Source organism: Eumetopias jubatus, unplaced genomic scaffold (assembly GCF_037043125.1).
Source record: "Eumetopias jubatus isolate StellerSeaLion01/CBP00866 unplaced genomic scaffold, mEumJub1_p1.0 scaffold_4, whole genome shotgun sequence".
NCBI lineage: Eukaryota > Metazoa > Chordata > Mammalia > Carnivora > Otariidae > Eumetopias > Eumetopias jubatus.
Window position 1 is genome coordinate 45734737 of NW_028274810.1, and position 13374 is coordinate 45748110.

Below are 13374 nucleotides of genomic sequence, written 5' to 3' on the forward strand. Positions count from 1 at the left end.
ATCAAAGAGGTTGTTGCCTGTGTTCTCCTCTAGGATTTTGATGGATTTCTGCCTTAAATTTAAGTCTTTCATCCATTTTGAATTAATTTTTTTGTGTGGTGTAAGAAAGTGGTCCAGTTTCATTCTTCTGCATGTGGATGTCCAGTTTTTCCAACACCATTTGTTGAAGACACTGTCTTTTTCCCACTGGATATTCTTTCCTGTTTTGTCAAAGATTAGTTGACCAGAGTTGAGAGTTAATTTCTGGGTTCTCTATTCTGTTCCATTGACCAATGTGTCTGTTTTTTTGCCAGTACCACATTGTCTTGATGATGACAGCTGTAAAATACAGCTTGAAGACCAGAATTGTGATGCCCTCAGGTTTGGTTTTCTTTTTCAACATTACTTTGGTTATTTGGGTTTTTTTCTGGTTCCGTACAAATTTTAGAATTCTTTGTTCTAACTTTGGTTATTTGGGGTCTTTTCTGGTTTCGTACAAATTTTAGAATTTTTTGTTCTAGCTCTGTGAAAAATGCTGGTGTTATTTTGATAGGGATTGCATTGAATGTGTAGATTACTTTGGGTAGTATAGACATTTTAAGAATATTTGTTCCAATCAATGAGCATGGAGTGTTTTCCCATTTTTTTGTTTCTTCCTCAATTTCTTTCATAACAGTTCTATAGTTTTCAGCATACAGATCTTTTATATCTTTGGTTAGGTTTGTTCCTAGGTATCTTATGGTTTTTGGTGCAATAGTAAATGGGATCAATTCATTGATTTCTCTTTCTGCTGCTTCATTGTTGGTGTATAGAAATGCAAAGGACTTCTGTGTGTTGATTTTATATCCTGTGACTTTGCTGAATTCCTGTATACGTTCTAGCAATTTTTTTTTTGGAGTCTTTTGCATTTTCCGCAGAGAGTATCATGTTATCTATGAAGAGTGAAAGTTTGACTTCTACTTTACTGATTTCGATGCCTTTTATTTCTTTTTTGTTGTCTGATTGCTGAGGTGAGGATTTCCAGTACTAGGTTGAACAACAGTGGTGAGTGTGGATATCCCTGTTGTTTTCCTGACTTTAGGGGAAAAGCTCTCAATTTTTCCCCATTGAGATAATATTAGATATGGGTCTTTCATGTATGGTCTTTAGGAAGTTGAGGTATGTTCCCTCTATACCTACTTTGTTGAGGGTTATTATCAAGAAGGAATGCTGTATTTTGTCAAATGCTTTTTCTGCATCTATTGAGAGGATCATATGGTTCTTATCCTTTCTTTTATTAACGTGGTGTATCACACTGATTGATTTGCGGATGTTGAACCACCCTTGCAGCCCTTGAATAAATCCTTCTTGTTCATGGTGAATAATCCTTTTAATGTACCATTGGATCCAATTAGCTAGTATCTTGTTGAGAATTTTTGCATCTGTGTTCATCAGGGATGTTGGTCTGTAATTCTCCTTGTTAGGTTTTTACCTAGTTTTGGAATCAAGCTAATTCTGGCCTCATAAAATGAGTTTGGAAGTTTTCCTTCCATTTCTATTTTTTGGAAATTTCAGAAGCATAGGTATTAATTCTTTAAATGTCTGGTAGAATTCCCCTGGGAAGCTATCTGGCCCTGGACTTTTGTTTGTTGGGAGATTTTTGATTATTGACTCAATTTCTTTGCTGGTTATGGGTCTGTCAGATTTTCTATTTCTTCCTGTTTCCGTTTTGGTAACTTATATGTTTCTAGGAATTTATCCATTTCTTCCAGAGTGCCTAATTTGTTTGCCTATAAATGCTCATAATATTCTCTTACAATTGTTTGTATTTCTTCAGTGTTTGTTGTGATCTCTCCTCTTTCATTCATGATTTTATTTGGTTCCATTCTCTTTTCTTTTTGATAAGTCTGGATAGGGATTTAGCAATCTTCTTAATTATTTAATGAACTGGCTCCTAGTTTCATTGATCGGTCTTACTGTTTATTTGATTTCTATATCATTGATTTCTGCTCTAATCTACATTGTTTCCCCTCTCTGGATATAGGCTTCATTTACTGTTCTTTTTCCAGCTCCTTTAGGTGTAAGGTTAGGTTATGTATTTGACACTTTTCTTGCTTCTTGAGGAATGCCTATGTTGCTATATACTTCCCTCTTAACACCACCTTCTCTGCATCCCCCAAATTTTGAACTTTTGTGTTTTCATTTTCATTTTCTTCCATGAATTTTTTTAAAATTTCTTCTTTAATTTCCTCGTTGGCCCATTCATTCTTTTCTCTTTTTTTAAGATTTTATTTATTTATTTGAGAGAAAGAGCACTAGAGAGAGAGCAAGAGAGCACAAGCAGGGGGGACAGCAGATGGAGAGGGAGAAGCAGGATCCCCACTGAGCAGGGAGCCCCATTTCAGGGCTCCATCCCAGGACTCTGAGATCATGAACTGAGCTGAAGGCAGATGCTTAACTAGTTGACTGAGACACTCAGGAGTCCCCCATTCATTCTTTAGTAGGATATTCTTTAACCTCCTTTTATTTGTGGCCTTTCCAAATTTTTTCTTGTGGTTGACTTTGTTTCATAGCACTGTGGTCTAAAAATATGCATAATATGATCTCCATCTTTTTTATACCTGGTTGCATCCTGATTTGTGACCCAGTACATGATTTCTACTGGAGAATGTTCCATGTTCACTCAAAAAGAATTTGTATTCTGCTGCTTAAATGTTCTGAATATATTTATTAACTCCATCTGGTCTAGTGTGCCATTCAAAGCCCTTGTTTCTTTGTTGATCTTCTGCTTAGAAGATCTGTCCATTGCTATGAGTTGGGTGTTAAATTTCCCTACTACTATTGTATTGTTATCAATTAATTTCTTTAGGTTTGTTATTAATTGATTTATATATATTTGGCTGCTCCCAATTTAGGGGCATAAGTATTTACAGTTGTTAAATCTTCTTGTTGGATAGACCCTTTTATTATGATATAGTGTCCTTCTTCATCTCTTATTACAGTTTTTGTTTTAAAGTCTAGTTTGTCTGATATAAGGATGGCTACTCTGGCTTTCTTTTGATGTCCATTAGCATGAGAGATGGTTCTCCACCCCTCACTTTCAATCTGGAGGTGTCTTTGAGTCTAAAATGAGTCTTTTATAAGCAGCATAATGATGGGTCTTGTTTTTTCATTCATTCTGATAACCTGTCTTTTGTTGGAGCATTTAGTCCATTTACATTCAGAGTAATTATGAAAAGATATGAATTTAGTGCCATTGTATTACCTATAAAGTTGCTGTTCCTATAGATTGTCTCTGTTCCTTTCTAGTCTTTGTTACTTTTGTTCTCTCTTTCCACTCAAAGGGTCCCCTTTAATATTTCTTACAGGGCTGGTTTAGTGTTCACAAACTCCTTTAGTTTTTGTGTGTCTTGGAAACTTTTTTTTTTTGTATGATTCTATTTATATGAGATACCTAGAATAGTCAAATTCATAGAGAAAGAAAGTAGAATGGTGGTTACCACAGGTTGAGGTGAAGGGAGATGGGAAGTTTTTGTTTTGCAGTATAGAGTTTTAGTTTTGCAAGGGGAAAACAATTATGGAGTTGGATGGTGGCGCTGGTTGAAAAACATACATGTAATTAATACCATGGAACTGTACATTGGTTGTGATAGTACATTTTATGTTCTATTTATTTTACTACAATTACATTTAATTATTAAAAAAGAAAATACTGCCTAAAGAATGCAGCCCCTGAGGGGGTCTCCAGAAAGTCACTTAAGATTATTTATAAAACAAGCAAGTCAAGGCATAGGTCACTTAGAAATGATAAATATAGGGGCACCTAGGTGGCTCAGTCATTAAGTGTCTGCCTTTGGCTCAGGTCATGATCCCAGGGTACTAGGATCGAGTCCCGCGTTGGGCTCCTTGGTCAGCAGAGAGTCTGCTTCTCCCTCTGTCTGCCGCTCCCTCTCTTTGTGCACTCTCCCTCTCTCTCTCTTGAACTCTCTCATCCCAGAGATCCTGTTCCTGGTCTTGTCTCTGTTCTGAGTCTTGATCATCAGGTTCTCTTTTTCTCTGGACATGGAATCTGGATCTCCAATTTTGAAACCAAATTTGGACTCTTGACTCTGGAATGCCAATTTCTTTAGCAAGTTGCTCTCTGGTATCAATGCCAGGATAAGGGTTGTTCATAAATGCCCTGATGAGGGTGTGTAATTGCGAAGAAGTATAGCTGGTACGACACCGTCTGTCTTCTCTACTTTGAATCTCCTCTTCAGAGTGATCTTGGTCTTGACTTGATTCTAAGTCCTCATCGGGTTCTGATTTTTTCTGGCACTGGTGCCTAGCTCTTCGATTCTGAAACCAAATCTGGATTCTGGACTCATCAGTGTTGATTTCTAAAGCAAGTCTTTGTTTGGTAGCATAACCTGGGTAAGGATTTTGGTCAAATGCCTTGATGAGGATTTTCAATTAATCTTCTGTGAATTTTGTGCGGCTGCGTCTCTGATTCATTGTTATGGTCTTGTTTGGAGAGTTGTCTTGGGCCATGTTGGAAGAGAGTTCTGAAGTCTAAGGATCCTGTCTTGGAAACTTTTAATCTCCCCTTCTATTCTGAATGACAACCTTGCTGAATAAATTCTTGGCTATATATTTTTCCCACTTTAGATGTTGAATATATGATGCCAATCATTTCTGGCCTGCCAGGTATCTATGGACAGTGTTGTTGCTAGCCTTACATGTCTACCCTTGCAGGTTAAGGATCTTTTCTCCCAAGCTGCTTTCAGGATTCTCTCTCTCTCTCTTTTTTTTTTTTTTTTATATTTTGCTAGTTTCACTATAATATGTTGTAGTTTTGTTGATTTCACTATGTCTGTTTTTGTTGATTTTGAGGGGAGTTCTCTTGCCTCTTGGACTTGAATGCCTGTTTCCTTCCCCAGATTAGGGAAGTTCTCAGCTATAATTAATTCAAATAAACTTTCTGCCTCCCTTTCCCACTCTTCTTCTTCTGGGACTCCTATGATATGGATATTATTTTGCTTTATGGAATCACTGAGTTCCCTAAGTCTACCTTGGTGATCTAATGGTTTTCTTTCCCTTTTCTTTTCAGCTTCATTATTTTCCATAATTTCATCTTCTATAACACCTGTCCTCTCCTCTGCTTCTTCATTCCTTGTAGTGATTATATCCAGTCTGTTTTTCATCTCAGCTATAGCATTTTTTATTTCAGCCTGACCAGTTTTTAGGTCTTTTACCTCTGCAGCAAGGGTTATCTGGTGTCTTCAATGATTTTTTTTTTAAAGACCAGCTAGTAGTTTTATAACTGTTGATCTAAATTCTTGTTTAGATATATTGCTTATATCTGCTTTGAGCAAGTCCCTGGCTGTGGTATCTTCCTGACTTTTCTTTCGGAGAGAATTCCTCTGTCTTTTCATTTTGGCTAATTTTCTATCTTTTGCGTGTTATGAAAGCTTCTTTGTTTTTTGCATCTCAGAGTAATGATAAAAATTTTTTTAAGGATTTTATTTATTTATTTATTTGACAGAGACATAGCAAGAGAGGGAACACAAGCAGGGGGAGTGGGAGAGGGAGAAGCAGGCTTCCCGCTGATCAGGGAGCCGGATGTGGGTCTCGATCCCAGGTCCTGACCTGAGCCGAGGGCAGACGCTTAACAGCTGAGCCCCTCAGGTGCCCCGGAGTAATGATATATTAAAAAGAGGTCATACTTTCTCCAGGGCCTGGCACTTTGGGAAGTGTTTCTGGTGTATGCTGTGTGCATTCTGCTATTGTGTTCTGGCTTTTTTAAAAAATTAATTTATTTATTTGACAGAGAGAGAGAGAGCACAAGCAGGGGGAGCGGCAGGCAGAGGGAGAAGCAGGCCCCTGCTGAGCAAGGAGCCTGATGTGGGGCTCAATCCCAGGACCCTGGGATCATGACCTGAGCCGAAGGCAGATGCTTAACCCACTGAGCCACCCAGGCGGCCCTAAAAAGAAAAAAAAAGAAAAGAAAGAAGCCTAATCCAAAAAAGAAAAACAAAAACAAAAACCAAAAAAAAAAAAAAGAGAGAGAAAGGAAATGGAAAAACAAACTCACAAACCAAAACAAACTGTAAGTCTGATTCCAGAGGAAAAAAAAAAAGAGTAAGAGGAAAAAAAAAAAAAAAATATATATATATATATATACATATATAGCCTGGTCTTATTTCCAGCAGAACTGAAGGGGACGCTGTGAGGCACTGTATACTCAGTACACTTGGTGCATGTGGTGTGCTGCCTGAGTTGCTCTTCTCCAGGAGACGCCTACTGCGCTGGCTCAGTTAGTCCCTTCCTCAATTTAAAAAAAAAAAAAGAAAAAAAAAGCACTTTCCAAGCACAGGGTGGGTGGGGTTTGATGAAAGCCGCTCCCACCTGCCCTAGGGGACTCTGTGTTGTTCTCTGCTGCCAGGCTGTGTTGGTAGTGGGGGTAAAATGGCAACATCCCACTCTCTCCTTTTGGTTGGGGGCTCTCACACCCCCTGCTGTTCAGGAAGTCCTCACGGAAACGTGAGGGCCATCAGCATGCATGGCGCCCAGCTATTCTGCTGGCGCCGCTGGGATACAAAAGTCCAAATCTTAAAGTAGTGGCACCACTCTGGTCTGCTTCCTCTTCTGGATTAGAGGCTTGCGGCTCTCTGACTAGTGCTCTTTGTCCCCAAAAAAGTTCCCCACCTGTGCAGTGTGCGGATTCTATGTTTTGGCAACATGAAAAGCAGCAACCAGGTTATCTAGCCTCTGTGCACACTTTTGTTTGCTGCCGATGAAAGGCCATTTGCTGGTGCCTGCAGTGTCTTTTGTCCTTGGAGAGGATATATACCCTCTTCCAAATGTACTCCAGGAACGGGAGCAATCTCTCCCAGTTCGACCTCTGAGATCCCTACTCCGCTTTGTGCATGCTCCTGGGCCAGAGCTGTTCTCTCCAGGAGCACAAGCTACAGCTACTCTCCGCAAAAGTCACACACTTCCAAAAGCTCAGAATCTGAGCTATATTCACTGTTTGCAAAAAACCTGCACCACCCAGGTCCCCCAACTCCCCAGGCTGTGGTCTGAGAGGTTTTCTTCTTGTGCAAACCCAAAGCCACACTCTCTCAACCCCTCTCGACCTCTGTCCCCTTTCTCTCCTGCGGAAAGGGTTCCCTCCGTCTGCAGCATGGCAGTTTTCCTCTTCCCCAGTTCACTTCCACACACCTTGCACCTGCCATGTTGTCTTCCTCCAATCGTAGAAATCCTCCTAAAAATCCTCAGATCTATTTCCTGGGTGTTCCAAGTGATCTGACCTCAATACAGCTGTATTCAAGAGAGGAGGAAAGCCCCTAGTTCCCCCACTTCTCTACCATCTTAACTCCTCCCCCTTGTAACTTCTTAGGTAGTTCTTGTGGCTGTTTCTGATTCCTGTCCCACCAAACAACAGAAACAAAAAAACCATCAATAAGATCTATTCCCAAGGTATATCCCCAGGAAATACCCAGAAATGTATTTGTCCAATATCATACAGATCCAATCAGGAAAACTAACAACATGAAGTATATTTATTCATTCATTATACAATAAATGATTGCTGAAATATGTTGGCCGATAGAGCAAGAATAGCTAAGGATGATAAAATTGAGACAATAATAATTTATTGTGAGGCTTAGATCTTGTAAGAGTTTTATAAACATTAGCTATAATAATTATTTTTAATAAAGCACTGATATTGATTATTATATTGATTATTTTAACAATTTTATAATTTTGCCTTGCATTTGAGAAGGGAGATCAGAAGCAGAAAGGGAAGACAGAGGCAGTATGGGATGGGAGGGAAGAATAGAGGAGAGGTAGTGAGAGCTAGTGAGGTAGCAAGCTAGAGGGAGAGAGAGACTGAAAGACAGAGAGATTGAGATCAAGCTGCTTCATAAGGTTTTCACAAGCTATTATTGTACAATTATTATCCATAACTGGTTTTACTTAGACAAGCAAGAAAAGAAATAAAAAGGTAGGCAGTCTTGGGGCAATGTGAATTGTCTTTCTGTTGCTGTGGTGGTTTGTTTTGGTTTCATTGCTAATTAGCACAATGCACTAACCAAACATGCCAAATAATACTTTCACACTATTTTAATTTTATAAGATGACATGTCCCCCCTCAATATTCTACTTCTCAACTTGATGCAGAATTTCACTATTTTAGATAAGGTCAGCCTGCCATGTTTCTGGAGCTATTCATTTTATAATAGCTAAATTTCATAATTGGTTATGGCTTTGAAAAAGTAGAATTTTGGAAGATATTTCATTTGGAGGATAGGTATGGTGGACTGCAGCTGCGCCCAGAGGAACTTTTCAGGGAGAAAATGAGTAGGAAGGGCATATATACTTTTTCTCTCTTCCCTCCCCCTCTGTACATTTTTAGCATGCAAATATTATAACTGCTTGCCCATGAAACAGAGCATTCTTCTATTTTAGTTTATTTATTAAACCTAATCAATCTCAAAGTGGAATATTATTATCAATTCAATGACAAAATAAGATTTAAAATGAGAAAAAAAATAGGGTTATTTTGATTATTGCTGAAATAGCATGGCATTGAAACAATATAACTTCTCTGGAACCTCCTCAGTGATGTCAAATTTCATATTGCAGATTAAGAAGATAAAGAGTAGCTCTGACAATTAAATTAGCACAATACAGTTCTAAAATTTCTAATGACTTAAAAACATATTGAAACAAAATAATTTAATCAAAAAGCTTTTAAAAGTTACATGTGGAGGGCCATCATGTGAGTGGTGTTCAAAGATCGTGGCTGAGGTACATGTTTCACCAGGGGTAGGGGTGGGGGACTAAAATATATTCTTCTACTCCCACCCCCAGGGGTAGTTCTAATACACAGGATATAGCAAAATTGTGGAGTGGTATAGGGAAAATAAAAATATTTCGAAGATAATTTGAAGATATTTCGAAGATAATTTGTTCCCCCCTCCCAGGTTGAGAACAAAGATCATGAAGATTACACATTTTGAAATTAAATACAAGTGGATACAATCCCAGTACAATCATACAATTGTTTATCCTTTTTCAAGCCAATTTAATTTGATTGCCTCATTTTCTTTAAGTATAAAATGGCAATTGCAACAAATGCCTACCTCAGAAGTTGTTAACATAAACAATGATGATTAGTTTTTAACTAAAACTTTTGAGCATTTACCATGTGCCAATCATTGTGCTAAAACACTTTACATATATACAGTTAGGATTGTATGAGCTAATGAAAATTAAAATACCTAGTAGCATGACTAAAATATGGTAGGCACTAAGTTGTTAGTTTTTTTCCTTTCAAGTGCTATACTAATAGGTATTACAAATAAACACAAATATAAATAAATCTAAATAAGACAAAGAAGCTGCCTTTAGTGAACACATATACTAGTGGTTAGAAAGAATTGTAAATGGATAAAGACAACACCATGTAGTGAGTGCTATTATATTGATAAACAAAAAGATTAGAGAAAGCACAGAGGAGGAAATACAGACAATGGTATTCCAATGTACCACTTCTGTCTTTCCTTCTTCTGCCTTCTCTTTTTCTTCATCTCTTCCTATCTTCCATCTATTATCTCAACAAATGTCCAAAGTTATGAGTGAATGCAACTTTATTGTGGAAGATGAGAAAACATTCCAATTCCTTTCCCCTTCATTACTCTACCAAGCTTTTATCCCAAAGCTGCTATAAATTGGCATAAGAAACATAACGGTTTAGTTCCGTTTATCTTTTTAAAATTTAGTACCGTCTCCCTGTATGCTGTATTGTGGGTGAAAGTTATACCAGGAGATTATGTATGTGAGCTAACAGAAGCCTTGGCACAAAATGGTGTGGAAAATCTCTTTTAATTAATGGATTTATTATCTACCTTGAATGCCATAAAGAAAGTACTCATACATTTTTACTTTTGAAAACATATTAAGACATTTAATATTTTCATATTAAAACATTTAACCCTAACTTTCTTACTTTCTAACTTTTTAATAAACTATTTGTTACTTACACTAGATAATAAAGTCTTCAGTCTTTCTTACTGCCCTTATTTATCCAACCATAATAGAAACCTCCAATTATTCCATGCCTACTGTGTGTTAGGCCCTCAACTCAATATTTAATTGACATCATTTTGCAAATATCCTGTGAGGTCATTATTATTAACCTCATTTTACAAATGGAAACGAGGCTCAATGAGATTAAATAATATATCCAAGGATACATAGTTTGTAAATAAAAGAAACTGGGTTTAAAACTATTTTTGTATCACTGTAAAACTGTTATGCTGACTGACATAACTTTCTTATTCAACTTAGATAAAACGGTCAAGACATTAGTTTTTCTTGACTTCTCTAGACTTTCCATGGTACTCATCCATTCTTGCCTATATATCTTTACTTAACTATGCCTTTTATCTGGAATGCTTTTTAAAATGGATGAATAAATAAAGACCTCCAAATCTTTTTTTGTGTTTGAAACCATTTCATTTTTCTTTCCATTTGGCACTTGTCATAGACTGTCTTTTGTGAGTTATTTATATATGTTTTCCCCCTAAATCAGATTATGAACTCCTGGAGCAGGAAGCAGGGTGTAATAGGAAGACCTTTCTCTATAGAGTCAGCTGGCCTTGCTACAAATTAGAGTTCTGGCACTTACTGAAAATATGATCTTGATAAGATACTATGTCTCTAGTCCTCAGTTTATCACCCATCAGAATTCATATTTATCACACAGAGTCATGGTGAGAATTACCTAATGTCTTGTATTTGATGTGGCTCGAATAACAACTTGAATATAGTTGGCACAATAAATTCTGAACTATATTGTCCTTGACACTGTTTCCTGCCTCTCACCCCAATACTAATTAGTAAAAAGGAGGTCACATTTATTCATATAGTGGAAATGTAGGAAAAGTCAGCTATAGAAAGAGCTGTAAAAATAACGGTCTGTTGTTGAGTATGAGAGAAGACCTACATCCCAAGCCCATTGTTAAGCTTAATCCTTAAAAGGATATGTCTATTTAAATTAGCCTTGACTTATTTGCACAGTACTTCTTAAATTAAAAAAATAAATTAATAAATGAGGTTTTGACTTTATGAAGTTGAGGAAAATCTCTCTAGTTTAACCACATTTCATTCAGTATATTTATCTGAGTCAATAAGAGCTAGAGGATTTATGATTAAGTTTTATATTTGTATCTTTTTTCCAACAAAATAAATATATATGTATAAATCTATTATATCAGTGCCAGTCAAATCTCTTACAGGAATTTGAAATGTTTTCCCATAACTGATCATGTTCAAGTACTTGCAAAAGTCAGCCCAGGGTATCTCATCACTAGTATCAAAGCTGATTTATCATTTGGGGCCAAATTAACACAGAGAATCAACTATTTCCTAAATTATAAATTAATCACTTGAAAAAGCCTTATTAACCCACTGACAATTTCATATAAACTATATTATACATGGATAACTTTAATTGCCAGTTATGTGAACCTTGTATACTATAGCTGAAAGTTTTTGTGAAAAATATGTCATTTGCTTATTGTTTCACACCTGTTTTCCAAGTAAAATAGAGGAAATTCTTTGTCACGACTACATTAGATGAATAATGCAGGTAAAAGTCAACATGGCTAATTGGCCTACATGGGACTTTTCCTCGGTCAGACAGTTAACTTAAACTGACCCTCCAAAATGCATCTAGTTTCTCAATGCCAAATTCAATTTCTCCAGAGGTTGCTTGTGTGTATAAGGGTCTTTTCTGAACATTTTGTGTCTTCCGAGGTTGTGACTATGCCAGATTATTTTTCTCTTGTTATCATGATACAAAACCCACTGAAGGCTTAAAGCCAGTATTACACAGTGTTATATGCTTGTTCAGGGGCAGAATGATACTCAGTTCCATTAAGGGACAGCCTTTAAATGTTGAGAGACCAGAAGGTTTGTTAAAATTGGACTTACCCTAATAGTTCAAAAAGAACAACATGGCCAATATTCTACCACCATTCGGGAAGAGAAATCTTGCTTTTTGTTGCTGGCATGGCTTACAAGAAAGACCTAATTCCAGGGAAGATTATTCAGATCAGCAACCGCTTGTATTCAAAAGTCAGCCCTTATTTGACTCTCTTCTTAGACGTAAGCAATGGGAGCATGCAAGTCATTTTTTAAGGAGATAAGATATTTGCATTTTAGGGGCTATATGAGTGGTCAAGAAGGGGTAACCTTATATTTTAAGGCTTAACATGCCTGGTAACATCCGAGATTCTATGGGTTGTGTTTTTAAATATAGATGTATCTAAAAACAAGATAATTAATAAAGATACATATAACAAGAACTAATAACTCTGAGAACTTTACCTAAATATGTGCCTTAGTTCTGCAAGTTCTTTTTCTTTGATCCGCAGGTCATCTTCTAATCTTTCTATTATAATAACATAAGATTCACTGACTTTCTTCTTCCATTCATCTAGTAAAGAAAAACAAATAGGACTGATTCATAGCTGCTTTGCAAACTGTAGACACAGATCATAACATACAAGTAATTAAAACTCAGGTTTTTATTCTACATTCTACAATACTGAATTTAAATTACTGATTGTAAGCTTAAAATACAGATGTTTATATCTAAAATGCAATCATTTTGAATTGTAGTAATTAAGAACCTATTTGATATTGGATAATATATTTACATAAAAGAATGTATTTGACTTATTTCATTTGATTTTATTGCATTATAATTACATCAATCTCTAGTTCCTAGACAAAAGTTTTTAGGTTTCAAATACTAGATTTTTAAGATATAATTCTAAAATCTCTATATTCAGCAGTATTCCTAGAAACATTTTACCTAACAACGAATATACTTTTGTAAGAAATTTTCTGTTTTCTCTAAAAATCTTTCAGAGAAAAATAATTTGAGTTCAGATAATCTTCTCAACAGTTTCATATAATACATTGTCATATCCTCCATGTAAAAATTAACAGCTACTCCAATGATGTGTTAATTATCTATAACTACTATTGAACCATGTTACATTTAAGGATATAAGAATAATTACCCGTGCAAGTTTGGGTTGGTCTAGATTTATAATTTCCCATTTGTTAGAAGTTTCTTCTTTTCCACAGTGCAGTTCCTCAGGTTACAAGATTCCAAGTTCAAGTGCAATGACAGTCCAGTTGAAAAATATTTTGATAGTCTGGCTAAAAATAAGCTGACTGCCAAATGGAATGTCATGCAACAATGACAAAGAACAAAACACTTTGTGCTTTCAAGGGTGAAATCATAAAGGGAACTAATCAGTCTGTTTAAAAACAGCGGTATCAAAAATAAATAGTAAATGTTTCAATAGGATTATTTACCTTCATCAACTGATTATCTACCCATGCATAGCT

General features: G+C 36.3%; 1 protein-coding gene and 1 pseudogene across 1 annotated transcript in view; both read right to left on the reverse strand.

Annotated features, from left to right (window-relative positions):
- Window positions 1-13080, reverse strand: part of TNNI3K (TNNI3 interacting kinase) — a 314577-nt gene extending 301497 nt beyond the window's left edge. The window contains exons 1-2 of the mRNA XM_028102541.2: window positions 13041-13080; window positions 12340-12448 (exon numbers count right to left, since the gene is read on the reverse strand). Coding sequence (XP_027958342.1) covers window positions 12340-12448; window positions 13041-13080 — 149 coding nt within the window. The remainder of the gene's footprint in view (window positions 1-12339; window positions 12449-13040) is intronic.
- Window positions 3534-4488, reverse strand: LOC114208360 (double homeobox protein A-like; annotated as a pseudogene).
- Window positions 13081-13374: the final 294 nt, after the last annotated feature.